Here is a 13,490-nt window from a genome sequence, read left to right on the forward strand (position 1 = left end):
AAAAATGAATAAATACTCTGTGTTGCAACCTCAAGTTAATCTGTATCCACTGTAGTGATTGCTTCAGAGTGTCTGGTGGCCTTCTGTGATGGAATGAGTGGGCAAAGGAAGAGCGACTGATGTCATCTACTTGGATTTGTGCAAAGCCTTCAATATGGGCCCACACCACATTCTTATCCCTAAATTGGAGGGATACGGATTTAAAGGGTGAACTATTTGATGGAGAAGGAATTGGTTGGGTGGTTGCAGCCAATGGCTCTATGTCTAGGTGGATGTTGGTGATGAGTGGTGTCCTCCAGTGTTCTGTCTGGGGACCAGCGCTTTTCAACATCTTCATCAGAGACCTAGGTAGTGGGATCAAGTGCACCATCAGCAAGTTGTTTATGACACTAACCTATGAAGAAAGGTTGAGGGAGCTGGGCTTGTTCTGCCTGGAGAAGAGAAGGCTTTGGGGTGACCTCACTGTGGCCTTCCAGTATTAAAGGGAGCTTGTGGACAGGAAAGAGACTGACTTACTTGGTCTGATAGTGATAGAACAAGAGGGAACTGTAAACTAAAAAGGAGGTTTAGATTACGTATTAGGAGGAAACCCTTTGCTCAGAGGGTGGTGAGGCCCTGGCACAGCTGCCCAGAGAAGCTGGGGGTGCCCCATCCCTGAAGGTGTTCAAGGCCATGCTGGATGGGCCCTAGGTAGCTTGATCCAGTGGGTGGCAACCCTGCCCACAGCAGGGTGTTGGAACTAGGTGATCTTTAAGGTCCCTTCCAAGTCAAGCCATTCTAGGATTCATTCTGTGATTGTATGATTTTTTAGTGGGCTTAACATGTGAAGTATTGCTTCCTCACAACTTTTTGGCGAATCAGCAACTTGAGCGCAGTGCTTTGGACACTTTGTTTATAATTTACTTGGAAATAATAGTAGACTGTTCCCGGATTTGTGCTGTGAAATTTGCTGCAACGTTGTTAGGAATTTGGTATTTATTCTGTATACTTTTAATTCTTGCCTGGGGCTCCATGGAGCTTATGAGACTGTAAGAGTTGTCTGTGTCACTGTGACCAGGTAGGATAAGAGAGCATGCATGTAAGCCTTGGTGACCTGACAGTTTGGCACCTTTGTTTAACTAACTGATGATGGCAAAGAAAAGGTAACAAGTCAATAATGTGTGACTGAATTGCCTGTGTGGGTTGCCAAGACACTGGCTTAAATGAGAAATGTTACTGGTGCAATTTATGCTGAGATAAAAGTATGCCAACTGAGTACAGTGGAGTCATGATGGTCATACTGAAGTAATGATCTCCTGCTTTATCTGTCAGGCTTTTCCATGAGAAATGTGTATGTATAAAATAAAATTCTCAGCTTGCAAGCCAGAAAACAAAGCTCATTAGGATCACAGCTTGCAAGCAGAGAAAGGAAGCAGTTCATTTTAATTGTGCTCAGTCCAAGAAGCATTGAGGTTGCTTTAAGAGAGGAATACCCATGTGATTCATGCTCACCAAAGAAGACAGCCAAAATTTGATAAGACTCTATGGGGGACTGGTATCTGCAAAGCTGGGAAAAGGTATCTCAGAAAATGGCTTGTAGTCAGCAATGTGAGAGGTGGCATGTTAGTCTCACTTCTTTCGTGACAGGACAAATTCTAATGTGTATAGCAGCTGGAATTTTAGGTCAGTACATGCTCCAGTGCAAAAACTAAATGGTTTTTGGCCTTATACAAGGACAAAAAAGAAAAAATCATTCCCTACTGCAAGGAAATCAAGGTGAGTTTCTGTGAATGGTACGGAGCAAACTTTTTTTTTTTCCCAAGTACAGATTTGTAGTCTGTAGCAAACAGTGCCTCATTTTAACTTCAGTTGTTTTAATGGTTGCAGTCTGTTCATTTTCCTACCTTTCTAACTTCCCTGGGCATTCAGCATTTTCTCTAGAAGTTTCCCTTGTTTTGTGTGATAGAATACTGGAGATTTTCCTTTCTTATACAATATCTTAATACTTTATTCCCCCAGACCTGGAGATACTCCAGGTGTCGCATCGGGCTCTGATGTCGCTGTAGGTGTCCCTGCTCATTGCAGAGGAGTTGGACTAGATGACCTTTAAAGGTCTCTTCCAACTCAGATGATTCCATGATTCTCCGTGTGTTTGTATTTCCTGAACAGTCAATGAGATCTGATGGATGCAGTAAGCTAATTCAGCCATTGGCCTGACATTAACACAAATCAGTAACGCAATGCATTACTAACAAATGCTGGCCTTTGTGCAGCCATTTGCACCAGTCTCAGAGGCTGTCAAGGTGGTTGTCATGGTGTTATCTATGGATCTGTGGCCGTGACAGGGGGACAGGAGGCCCACCGGCCCGAAGAGATGGAAAGGAGGGGAAAAAAAAAGTCTGCAGTTTAGGAGCCAGTCCAGCCCAGTCGGGTGGCTGATGCAGCAGGGGAGCCACAGACCCACGCCCTGGGGCAGACAAAGGGAAGAGGAGAAAGGTAGGGAAATTGTAGGTGGATCTAAAACAAAACAGCGGCACCAATCTGAGGAGGAACGTTGATTTACTAAATATGATATCGAAGTTGAGGCCAGCAGATCAAAACAGAGAGAGTTCCAAGCTGAGATTCTTACTCCGTAAGCTGCAGGGGGACCACGTGCTTCCCCGCCGGGTACGAAGAGAGAGCTCTCAACCTGCCAGGCAGCTTCACCAGCCCCTCTACGCCCAAAGACCCCTGGGGAGAACAGCTCCTCCAAGAACCAAAACACCCAAAGAAGGCAGTCTGCAGGAACCAGGGCATTAACTTTTTAACTGCCAGTGCTTTACGTGATGTTACGATGTGGAATACCGACCACAAAAAATCACAAAGCCATGACAGTGGTACATTTCATACTGTTCTTTTTGTTGTTGTTTGTTTGAAAAACTGAGACAAAGGGAGATAATGTTACTTGAAAGAAGACAGGAGCAGTGCTGTGTGGAAACAGCGACTGATCTAGTTGTGTATCTTTTTTAAAAAAAAAAAATCATCTTGCCTGGCAAAGGAGGAAAACAGTCTTTTTTGTCAAATCATTGTCGTGTTCCCAGGCATATATTAGCCTAAAGCAGTGTTCCCAAAAGAGCTTTGGGTAGGATTCAGGTGTTAGTGTCCTAGGAACTGTTTCAGTAGGCAGTTCGCATGCAGCTAAACTTTTCTGGAGATTGGGGGATGTTTGCGGTGTGAATTCAGGCCCTTCTGTGTTCCTTGGCCTTGATACTGGAAATATTCGTGGACACCTTCACTTGTGTAAGTGAATGTTAGAAGTCCTAGACTCTGGTGGAGTGTTCTGTCCATTGAACTGTTAGGGTAGCCACAACAACAACAAAAAGATTTCAAACGAAAATGATGTTTAGAATGGAGTCAGCCTTATTGTTCTTTACGTGGGGACTCAAATCTTGCTGATGTCAAGAGGACTTCATGTTTCTCAGGGTTAGTAATCTTACTGTGTAACGCTTTCTAGTTTAAATAAAACCATCATGATTCTGTTTGGTTGGATTATGTTAATGTTTAATTTTGAATGCAAATGACTTGTCTGTTGAGCTTTTGACTACTGTCACTTCAGGAGCAAGATCACATTGTTGCAGTTGTTACTGGATCCCAGAGGTACAAAGGGCTGTCTGGAAGTAGCCTGAAGAAGATAGTGCAGACAATGTCAGCACAGGCATTGAACTTCCTTTGTAAGCCGTGTGGTGCATCTTAAATTTTTACAATGCTCTTATCTTCCTGCACACCTTTAATCTCTGAGGACGAAGTACAAGCGGATTGTAGGGAAAGGCCACTACTAATACAGGCTGTGCTGTACCTTTTTGTCTGCAATAGGCTTTGCACATATGTGGAACAGATATTTTGTGGGGCTGTGGAGCCTGTCTTTTGCACATGGGACAGATACTGTGAAAACAGCTCTAATTTTTTTTTCTTTTGTATTTTAGGGACACGAGGTGTCTTTAATAACCATGAGCAACCCTTTTGTACAGATTGTGGAGCCACTAGATGCTAAACAGCCTCTGAAGAAGTTCTTTAATCTGAGCAAATTGGAAGACGTGAGATATGGTACGTTGACAATGTAGGGAAAGCATTTGATTAGTTTTGATGAACAGTACCAGAGACACTGCAACATTGGGTGATAATGAGTGTACAGAACTGTACGGTCATGGAGAGAACTATGAATTCAGAAGATAGTTCTTGTAAACAAAAAAAAAAGCAGAGTTTATTTCTGGAAATGCAGAATTACAGAAGTACTGACAAGTTGATAATACTACTTTTCTCAGCATGTTGTGCATGCAAACTGCATGTTGCAGTCATGTTTTTCCAAAACGAATAAAGAGGGCTAGCTAGATCTAAGTTTTCACTCTGCAACTGTGAAAGGCTGGAAATGACCTGACTCTGATATAGCTAAATCATTCAGAAAAATCATTTGAATATAAAAGGAACAAAGAATGGAGGTGAAAAGAATTGTTTCTGGGGATACTTTTTCTTGCTAGCACTTCCTGTATATACTCAGGCAACTTCTGTGTGTCACTGGTAAAAACCTTACAACCCATGCCATTGACCTAGAAAGCCAGTATCTACAGCTTATAGGTGCCTACGTGTGGTGTTTCTCTTCTTTCAAAGAGAAAACAAGTGATCAGGAGGAATTCGGGAAACAAGTTTGGAAGAGAAGGAACATTTTGTTTAAATGCATATCCAATGCAAGCTCAGACACTGTGTAAATGAGGAATTAATTAACGCTGGGCTTGGTCTCTGGAGAGCAGAGATGAGTCTTAAGAAACAGGCAGATGCATGTTTGTTATTAGCAGTTGACTTACTTCAAAATCCCAGGAGGGATAAGCTCCATAAAGAAAAAAAAGTGTGAAATTCTTACAGTTGAGCAGAGAGATGGAATAACATACCAGCTGAGTATGGTGATGGTGGTGAATTACCAACCAACAAAAAAACCACCCACAAATGCAAGTGATTCAAAGTGATTAGATGACTTCTGTGTCTTTGGGACCCTGGGTAGAGTGTTACAACAGACTTCTCAGTTTTTTGAATTGAAATACTTATAGAGAGGATCTCAAACATCTATTATTGCAGATAGGCTTTTATTTTTATTTCACACCCATTACTTGCGGTAGAGCTGTCAAAACTATTCTAATCTTTTGTAACATCTCACATGTACAAGGACTAACCCAAAAGTAATGCCTCCTACTTTATTGTGATGACTCACGATATCGGGGCAGATGTTAGTCATACGGCAGTAGAGGTTGAATCTTCCCACCAATATTCCCTTACATTTTGTTGCCAAAGACCGAACCCATTGACATTCATTGATGCTGCTCTAGAGTCAGGCCAGAGAGAAGACAGCCTTTCTCCTGCAACATGCTGGCATCAGACCCTGTACCAGTTTGAAGACCATGGAGCGCGTTGTCAATCTAATCTGGACTGTCCTGCCACACCCGCTGTTTAGTCAGGATTTGATGCCTTCTGATATCCATCTGTTTAAGCTGATAAAAAATGAACTGCATGGGCAACATTTTCCTAGCAGTATTCACATCATTGCAGCAGGTCACCTCCACTGGTGCAGATATTTACGAGCATGGCTTGCTGGCTGTTATTCATTGCTGGCAAAAAAGCATAGCTTGTGGTGGTAACTATTGAAAAACAGTGCTTTGTAGCTGAGAATTTGCTCTTTCAAAGAGTGTGATTGTGCTCCTTGTATCTGTTGTGGTTTCCATGGAAATAGATAGGAGGCATTACTTTTGGAGTGGCCTATATATTTCTGTCTTGAAGATGAGCAAATGCACAAATGCTGCAGTTGACTTTCATTCTCCATCTCTTGAGAAGAAGCAACTGGTTAGAACATCTAAACTATATCTTCAGTTATTCCAGGTGGAAAATTGTGTTCTTCTAGTGCATTTATACACTGTTTATTACCTCTTACCCATGCAGCATGCCTGCCATTTTCTATTCGAGTCCTCTTGGAAGCAGCGATACGGAACTGTGATGAGTTCCTAGTGAAGAAGCAAGATGTTGAGAATATTCTCAACTGGAAAGTAATGCAACACAAGAATGTTGAAGTGCCATTTAAGCCCGCACGAGTTATTCTGCAAGATTTCACGTGAGTCTGATGCTCTCCAAACCTAGCAAGAAGGGTTTTTGAAACTGCAGGAGTACTCAGCTTGGGATGGAGAGGATGAGCTGAAAGAAATAATAGCAATGCAATGCTAGGAGGGACTGTGTTCAGCTTTCCTGGATGCTATAATGCATACAGCTCTTGGGGAGGGAAATACTTACAATAGAAACATAGATGAAGTACCTCCAAGATGCACAAATAAATATCTTCGTGAAATTCCTCAAAAATTGAGAGAAAATAAGATGGATGCATTTGCATGCAAATGAAGAAATTTGGAATTAAGAAATTTTGCTGTTTTTTTTTTTCTTTTTATCAGTTTTTTCTTCTAAAATTTATTTTTTGGAGGGACTCTTGCTTTTAATGTTTTACACTCCTCAGTCCTCATTTATAAGCCATATCATTGCTTTCTATTCTGAATCACTGTTGTTCCAAATATATATTTTTAAAGGCTTTTGAAAAAATGAATGTAGACTTTTCCCCAAAAATGTCCGTTGAGGTTCCTACCTGATGGACTCTGAAACTGGGCCCTTTTATTGCAGTGTTGGTAATCCCTATATGTTAGTGTGTCCCTGATAGATGTGGAAAGTAAATTTTCAGGTGAAACAGTAACTTCTGTTTTTAATAGAGGTTTTGATGTGAAAGTCCACTTCACTTTGTACCTTTGTCCTGTACCTTTGTACAGAGGCAGAGATTTCAGTTCTTCTGTGTTCAGCCCCGTGCTGCTAAGCTGTAACCTTATTTTATTTTTCAGAACTATAATGTATCTTACCTGTCATGCCTTCAGGTTTGCAGTTTCCCAAAGGCTGGCTGTGTGCTGGAGGTCCAGTACAGCTCAACTTTTGAAGACATTTGGAAAACTAGCAGAGCTTCCATTTCAGAAAAAAAGTGCTGATTTCCTAGATATTTATTTTTGTCTGCTTGCTGCTACTAACCTTAAAAAAAGAGTACAGAGGAAACCAGTTTACAAACAAACTTTGTTCCATTTGTTACTGCTTTTCTTTCTTACTCATCCTCTCTGAGTTATAAAAATTTTGCTTTAATTCTGCAGAGCAGCTGTATTCATAAACAAGCTCTTGAACATGCTCCTGAGAGGGAGCTTTTAGAAAATGGAGCCTTTGGCAGCCTTACAGAAGGCATGTAACAATTACATTCATAGGTCATGGATTAGGATTATTGAATTTACTAGATCTCACTGTTCTGCAGTTAAGCTGAGTTCCTCTAAGTATATAGATGAGTGTTGTCTCTGTTTCTTTTCAGTTGCATGAGGTTTGTAAGTTGGTAAATAAATCTTCCTCTCACCTGCATCCACCCCTGCCCTCCCTCAAATCCATCCATAATGCAGCATCTGCTGCTTTCCATGATGTATGCATATTCTGGGACAAAAAAAACTGCTTCAAGCTACTGAGCATCGACAGCTAATAGTGTGAGTGCTAGATAATATGGAGCTTTTTTTGCTCGGAGAAGGGAAGGCTTGAGAGGGAGATGTTATCAGTGTATGTAAGTACCTGGATGGAGGGTGCAAACTGAATGGAGTGAGGCTCTTTCCAGTGGTGCCGGTGACAGACAAAAAGCAATGGGTACAAACTGAAAAACAAGAGGTTCCCTCTGAACATGAGGAAACAGTTCTTTACGTTTTTGAGGGAGGAGGAGCACTGGCACAGATTGCCAGGAGAGGCTGCAAAGTTTCTGTCCTTGGGGATGTGCAGAAGCCTGGGCAACCTGCTGTAGATGGCTCTGCTAGAGAAGAGTGGTTGGACCAGAGGACCCCCAGAGGTTCCTGACACCTCAACCATGATTCTTCCTGCAGTGTTTCTGCTATATTTTAAAATGTTAATAGCATTCTTACGATCAGGAGTTCAGAACAAATTCTTGTTACTTGGGGCTATTCGTGCAGAAGCTTGTTCTGTGTGAGATACTGAGTGATTTTAAATAGTTACAGGCACATCACAGGCAACTTTTTTTTTTTTCTCTCACAAAGGAATGCTGAATTGAACTATTTCTTCTGGAGTCCCAGCCAAGCATGTTAAACTCCTTGATGAACGTTGATGAATTTTGGTTTTAGTTTTTCATTGTTACAGCATTCAGGATGTAGATGCAGTTCTGTGTCTCCTGTTCTTCTGAATTCATGTTCCTAAGAGTACTGTCTCTGCAGTAGGGTAATGATCCCAGGACTTGACTCAGACTTAGGCTGAGCCCATGGTTTGCTTCATATGTGGCTGTAGGTGTCTGTTCTGAGTCTCAGGACTTGGGCTGAATTTGTTTTGCTTTTTTTTCTTCTCCAGATTGTTTCACATTGCCTAATTATCTTCTATTACAGTGGGGTACCTGCTGTTGTTGACTTCGCTGCGATGCGTGATGCTGTGAAGAAACTTGGTGGGGACCCTGAAAAAATCAATCCTATCTGCCCTGCTGATCTAGTGATAGATCACTCCATCCAGGTTGATTTTAACAGGCGGTAAGGATACAAAATGTCTCTTCCTTCTTAATGTTAGTGAGGACGCTGGTAATGTAATTGGTGATATTCTAGGCATTTGGACGATAACATTGTAGAACCTGAGAAGTGATGGAGTTAAAGCGTTGTATCTGTTCCTGTGAACAAAATGGAAATTTTATTCTTTCTGTAGAGCATTTCTCAGCAGCCCAAGCCTGGACTGAATGTTAATAGAAACAGGCTCATTCCAGACCTGTGGTGATCACAGTTTTCCATAATAATGCTGCGTTACTATTAGTTGTTCAGAAATAGCTTTTTTCCACTTGCACTTTTTGACCTTGCGGAGCTTCCTGGAAAGGACAGACAAGACTGTCTCCTTTTTTCCTTATTTGTGTAAGAGTAGACCTGAGCTCCCCTGACTCAGCTGTTGGCTGATTCTCTACCTCCACAGAGAAGAGCACAAGACATTGTTTAATATGACTTCTAAAAGTATAGGAAAGAAGCATAATGCAAGCCAATCCTGAACGTGCCACAGACAGACAAATGCTCACTAGACTCACAGTTAAATCATAGAATCAATCATAGAATCACAGAATCATAGAATGGCCTGGGTTGAAAAGGACCTCAAAGATCATCTAGTTTCAACCCCCCTGCTGAGTGCAGGGTTGCTAAATCTAAGACCTCTACTGAGGGTTCCTTTTAGCGTTCACATGTAAACCTGACCCTACCAAAATACTCTTAGAAACAGATCCTGCCATTGCATGTTTCGTTGTGATTTCCTTCTTGTACCAAACTTCTGAAATTTGTTGTTCTGCAGTTGCCTTGCCTGCAAAAATACTCTGTATTTATTGTCCTCTGTAAAAGATAGTCTTGAAGCAGGCCTCTTAAATTACAGCAAAAAAGAATAAAAAGTAGAAATTAAAGAACATAAAAAACATTTTATCAGTGCCAATATTTCAAGGCCTCAGCAGAATAAAAATACGGAACTTCTGAGCAGAACTGTAACACAGAACTTGTTTCAGAACAGAATGTTGACAGAAACCTTTTACATGTAACCTTTTCCTTCCTTCCATGGTTTTTCTTTTAAAATTTTTGACTGAAGGCTTATAGGGGCACAAGTTCACTGCTTCAGTTTTATAACTGATGGGAGAGAAAAGGCCAAAAAAATCTGACATATACTCCTGTCAAAAATAAGCTCCCTTTACGTTTTGGTGGTGTTATATGTGAATCTTAACACTAAGGAATTTAGAAACACTGACAAAATTAAAAATAAGACTTATCAGTGACTTAGTGGGTGTTTTAGCATCAGTTTAATAAACTAAAAGCCTAACATTTTAAAATTTGTAAATGACATCTGCATCATTTTTATTAGATCTTTGGGAAGTAGTACGTTTCCTTCTGCTATCACAGTGTTTTGATTATTTTTCTGCCTATTTTAGTGGCTTTCATTTTATCAGTCCTATTCAGGACTTTATTTGGGTAATTTTTTGCTAACAGTTACTTTTTGTCTCAGACTTATATTAATTCTGCTAGCACCTTGTGTATGTGGAGAGAATGTTGGCCAGTCTGGTGCTTTAGTTCTTTCAAACTCTTCAGCCCTAGGTTAGAGAGCTGATACAAATGGGGAGTTTGTTAGCCCTTTCTGTCTTGAACCACAGGGGTAGCTGCTGCTTAACTGAAGTGTTTAGCTGCTGCTAAACTGAAGTGTTCCAGTTCTCTTTTCTGCTTTTCTGATTTCCTTATGTTTATTGAGGCTTTGAAATCTTCATATTGCTCTAATGTGTAGTCTACCTTTTCCCAAAATACAAGTTTCAAGCCAACCATCTGTATGATATGCAGACTAGCACTCACATTTAAACTAAACTTCTTAAATAATGCAAGCAACATTGATTACCTTTGTTTTGCTGCTGTGATGACATTAAAAGATGAGATTGATCAGCATTAAAATTAGCTAATAATTCTTCTTTCACCCTTTGGTCATGTCTGACCATACATGAATATCAGGTGGACCCTTGTGATTGTGACAGCTGATTATTTTCACTTGCAGATCAGACAGCTTGCAAAAGAATCAGGATTTGGAATTTGAAAGGAACAAAGAAAGGTTTGAGTTCTTAAAGGTACTGAAATAGTTAATCTTATTTGCATGACCAAAGATGGATCAAACATAAATTCTTCCAGTGCACACATTTGTTAAAAACTTTTGACTCTATTTTTTTTTCAGTGGGGCTCTCAGGCTTTTAAAAACATGAGGATTATTCCACCAGGCTCCGGGATCATCCACCAAGTGAACTTGGAATACTTAGCAAGAGTGGTGATGGATCAGGATGGCTACTACTATCCAGACAGTGTGGTGGGCACTGACTCGCACACCACCATGGTAGATGGCTTGGGAGTGCTTGGCTGGGGTACGTGCAGTAGCACATGGTGAATAGTTAGTTGGCTGATCAGCATTCTTTAGAGCAATCCATATGCTTCAAAATTACAGAATCATAGAATAGTTTGGGTTAGGAAGGGACCTTAAGGATCAGCTAGTTCCTACCCCAGTTCCATGGGGGGGGAACAATATATACCTTTGAGTCTAGTAAACTTGCCTTCCTGTAAAACAGCTTTTCTGCTTTTGATTGATAACCAATAGTTACAACGCATTTCACAAGCAGTACATCATTGTTCTGTGCCGTGTCAGGGGTTTTGTTCTTTGTTTATTCATGGCATGGTTAAGTCATTAAATGAAGCTTTTACATCGCTTACTTTGAAATCCAAGTCTCCTCAGAGTGAGTTACTTAAATTTATTTAACATCCCATCTGATGGCTGAGGATCAAGGCTGAAAGTATGAAACTGAAGCTTAACCTTACAAAAAATCAGCCTTGCAAAAACTGAAGTGAGAAGACAAATGTCTGTTCACAGAGATTTCAGCCCTGTTTTACTGCGTGCCTTCTCTCACCTTAAATCAAGTCATCATGAAATACTTATTTGTGTCTTTTGGATAGTCTGATAGTTTAGTTCTGCTACTTCCAGGTGTTGGTGGCATTGAAGCAGAAGCGGTGATGTTGGGCCAGCCAATCAGCATGGTGCTTCCAGAAGTGGTTGGCTATAAGCTGCTAGGAAACCCTCAGCCACTGGTAACATCCACTGACATAGTGCTCACCATTACCAAGGTAATGAACATGCCTTATTTTTGCCACTACCGCTGAAAACTGCATGTACTCTAAGACAAGAGCCACTGTGCTGCATACTTAGGATCTCTGTGTATACTTTGATTTAGTTGTTTTGGTCTTTAAGACTTACTGCTATGTGGATTGGAATCAACTACTCAAATTTGCTAATGCAAATCTGTTTCCCAAAACCTAGATAGAATAGAGCAGAGAGCTGGTACATAAATTGCCTGTTTAATTCCTCATGTGTAGGTCCGTTTTGGAACAGCAGTATTTGTACAAAGTTCTTGATTCTTTAGCATCTCAAAAGAAATAGAATGGCTCTCTTTGGAAGGCCTCACTTAGAGTGAGGCAGTGTAGAAGCTGAAAACAAAGAAGTGCTGCAGTCTGATGTCTTTGATTTGCGGGTATTTTGCTCACACGTTCATAATATGTTTATTCACTCTGTGGCTTGTAACTGAATTAAGAGTATTACTGAGTCAGCAGTAATGTTGAGTTTGAGCTCAGCAGTCTGGTAGATATGTTCATCATGGGTTGCTGGCTCTAGAGAAAACTCCAGCTGGGGAAAGTAATTTTTTTGAGTTCATTGAAATGTTGTATGTTTTCAGAGATTTGCAGTTTGATTCCTGTGCTTGTGGATATAGCTATTCCTGTTCCCCTGTCTGCAGTGGTTCACTGGCAAAAAAGCACATACTATTTTCTCCTTAGAGAGTCAAGTTAAGATAAACACAGTTGTTTGAAGATAGACACTAGTTTAAGTGAGAGGAAGAGCACGTTCAGAAGGAATACTACATCCCTCTGTTTTATCTTCTTGGGACTTTACAGCTCTGTGCCCTTGTTCCTCTAATATAGTTTACTATATAAAGTTTCCTGGTATAGAAATATATATTCTTGTGTATAGAGTTTTTACACAAGTCTCTTGATAACTATCAATGACGTAGTCACTGTATTTTTGTAACAGCACCTTCGCCAAGTTGGAGTCGTGGGTAAATTCGTGGAGTTTTTTGGTCCTGGTGTAGCCCAGCTGTCAATTGCTGACCGAGCTACCATTGCCAATATGTGTCCAGAGTATGGAGCAACAGCTGCCTATTTCCCAGTGGACGATATCAGCATTGGGTACCTGGTGCAAACAGGTTAGTTATGAGAAGAGACATGAATTAACAGTGTAGAAGCCCAAAGTCTGTATGGTGTAGTCATCAACGGGAAGGTGGAGCCTTCCAAGCATGAAGCTTTAATCATATATTTTTATCATGTATTTGCTTATTCAGCTTGTTTCTTGCTCTTAGTGTTAGTACCTATATTTAGGAAGAGCAAAATTTTATGTTGTCTTTTAACTGTCTGCTTAGCCCTCCTTGCAGGTAGGCTGTCCATTACAAAAGCAGGAACCTAAGCTTTTGTTCTGGAAAAGCCACTAAATCTGCTCAGTTGCTTTGTTTCTGGTGAGTCCCTAATACTTGTCCTTCTGTGCACAGTGTAGTGTGAACAGTGTGCAATAGCCAGTTTTACTTTCTGTCATGTAGTAGTTCCTCAGTTCCACTTGTGGTTTTATTTTTTTCTCCTGTATCTGGCTTTCACCTTAGGCCGTGATAAAGAGAAAGTTCTCTGCACAAAAAAGTATCTTGAGGCTGTGGGAATGCTGAGAGATTTCAAGAACTCCTCTCAGGATCCAGACTTCACACAGGTTAGAAATTGCAGTCTTTCAGCTCCTTTATTTTATTCCCTGCTCTATTTTAATACGACTGTTGTCTCTTTTTTTAAAGAAACTAAAACTAATGAAGGTAC

The 13,490-nt window shown here is 40.7% G+C and overlaps 1 protein-coding gene across 1 annotated transcript in view; it reads left to right on the top strand.

Moving 5' to 3' along the window:
• ACO1 (aconitase 1) overlaps positions 1 to 13,490 on the top strand; it is a 39,547-nt gene that overhangs the window by 8,738 nt on the left and 17,319 nt on the right. The window contains exons 2-9 of the mRNA XM_021380834.1: positions 3,942 to 4,062; positions 5,941 to 6,109; positions 8,442 to 8,579; positions 10,603 to 10,672; positions 10,777 to 10,960; positions 11,572 to 11,711; positions 12,670 to 12,841; positions 13,289 to 13,389. Coding sequence (XP_021236509.1) covers positions 3,966 to 4,062; positions 5,941 to 6,109; positions 8,442 to 8,579; positions 10,603 to 10,672; positions 10,777 to 10,960; positions 11,572 to 11,711; positions 12,670 to 12,841; positions 13,289 to 13,389 — 1,071 coding nt within the window. The 5' untranslated portion in view covers positions 3,942 to 3,965. The remainder of the gene's footprint in view (positions 1 to 3,941; positions 4,063 to 5,940; positions 6,110 to 8,441; positions 8,580 to 10,602; positions 10,673 to 10,776; positions 10,961 to 11,571; positions 11,712 to 12,669; positions 12,842 to 13,288; positions 13,390 to 13,490) is intronic.

Source organism: Numida meleagris, chromosome Z (assembly GCF_002078875.1).
Source record: "Numida meleagris isolate 19003 breed g44 Domestic line chromosome Z, NumMel1.0, whole genome shotgun sequence".
NCBI lineage: Eukaryota > Metazoa > Chordata > Aves > Galliformes > Numididae > Numida > Numida meleagris.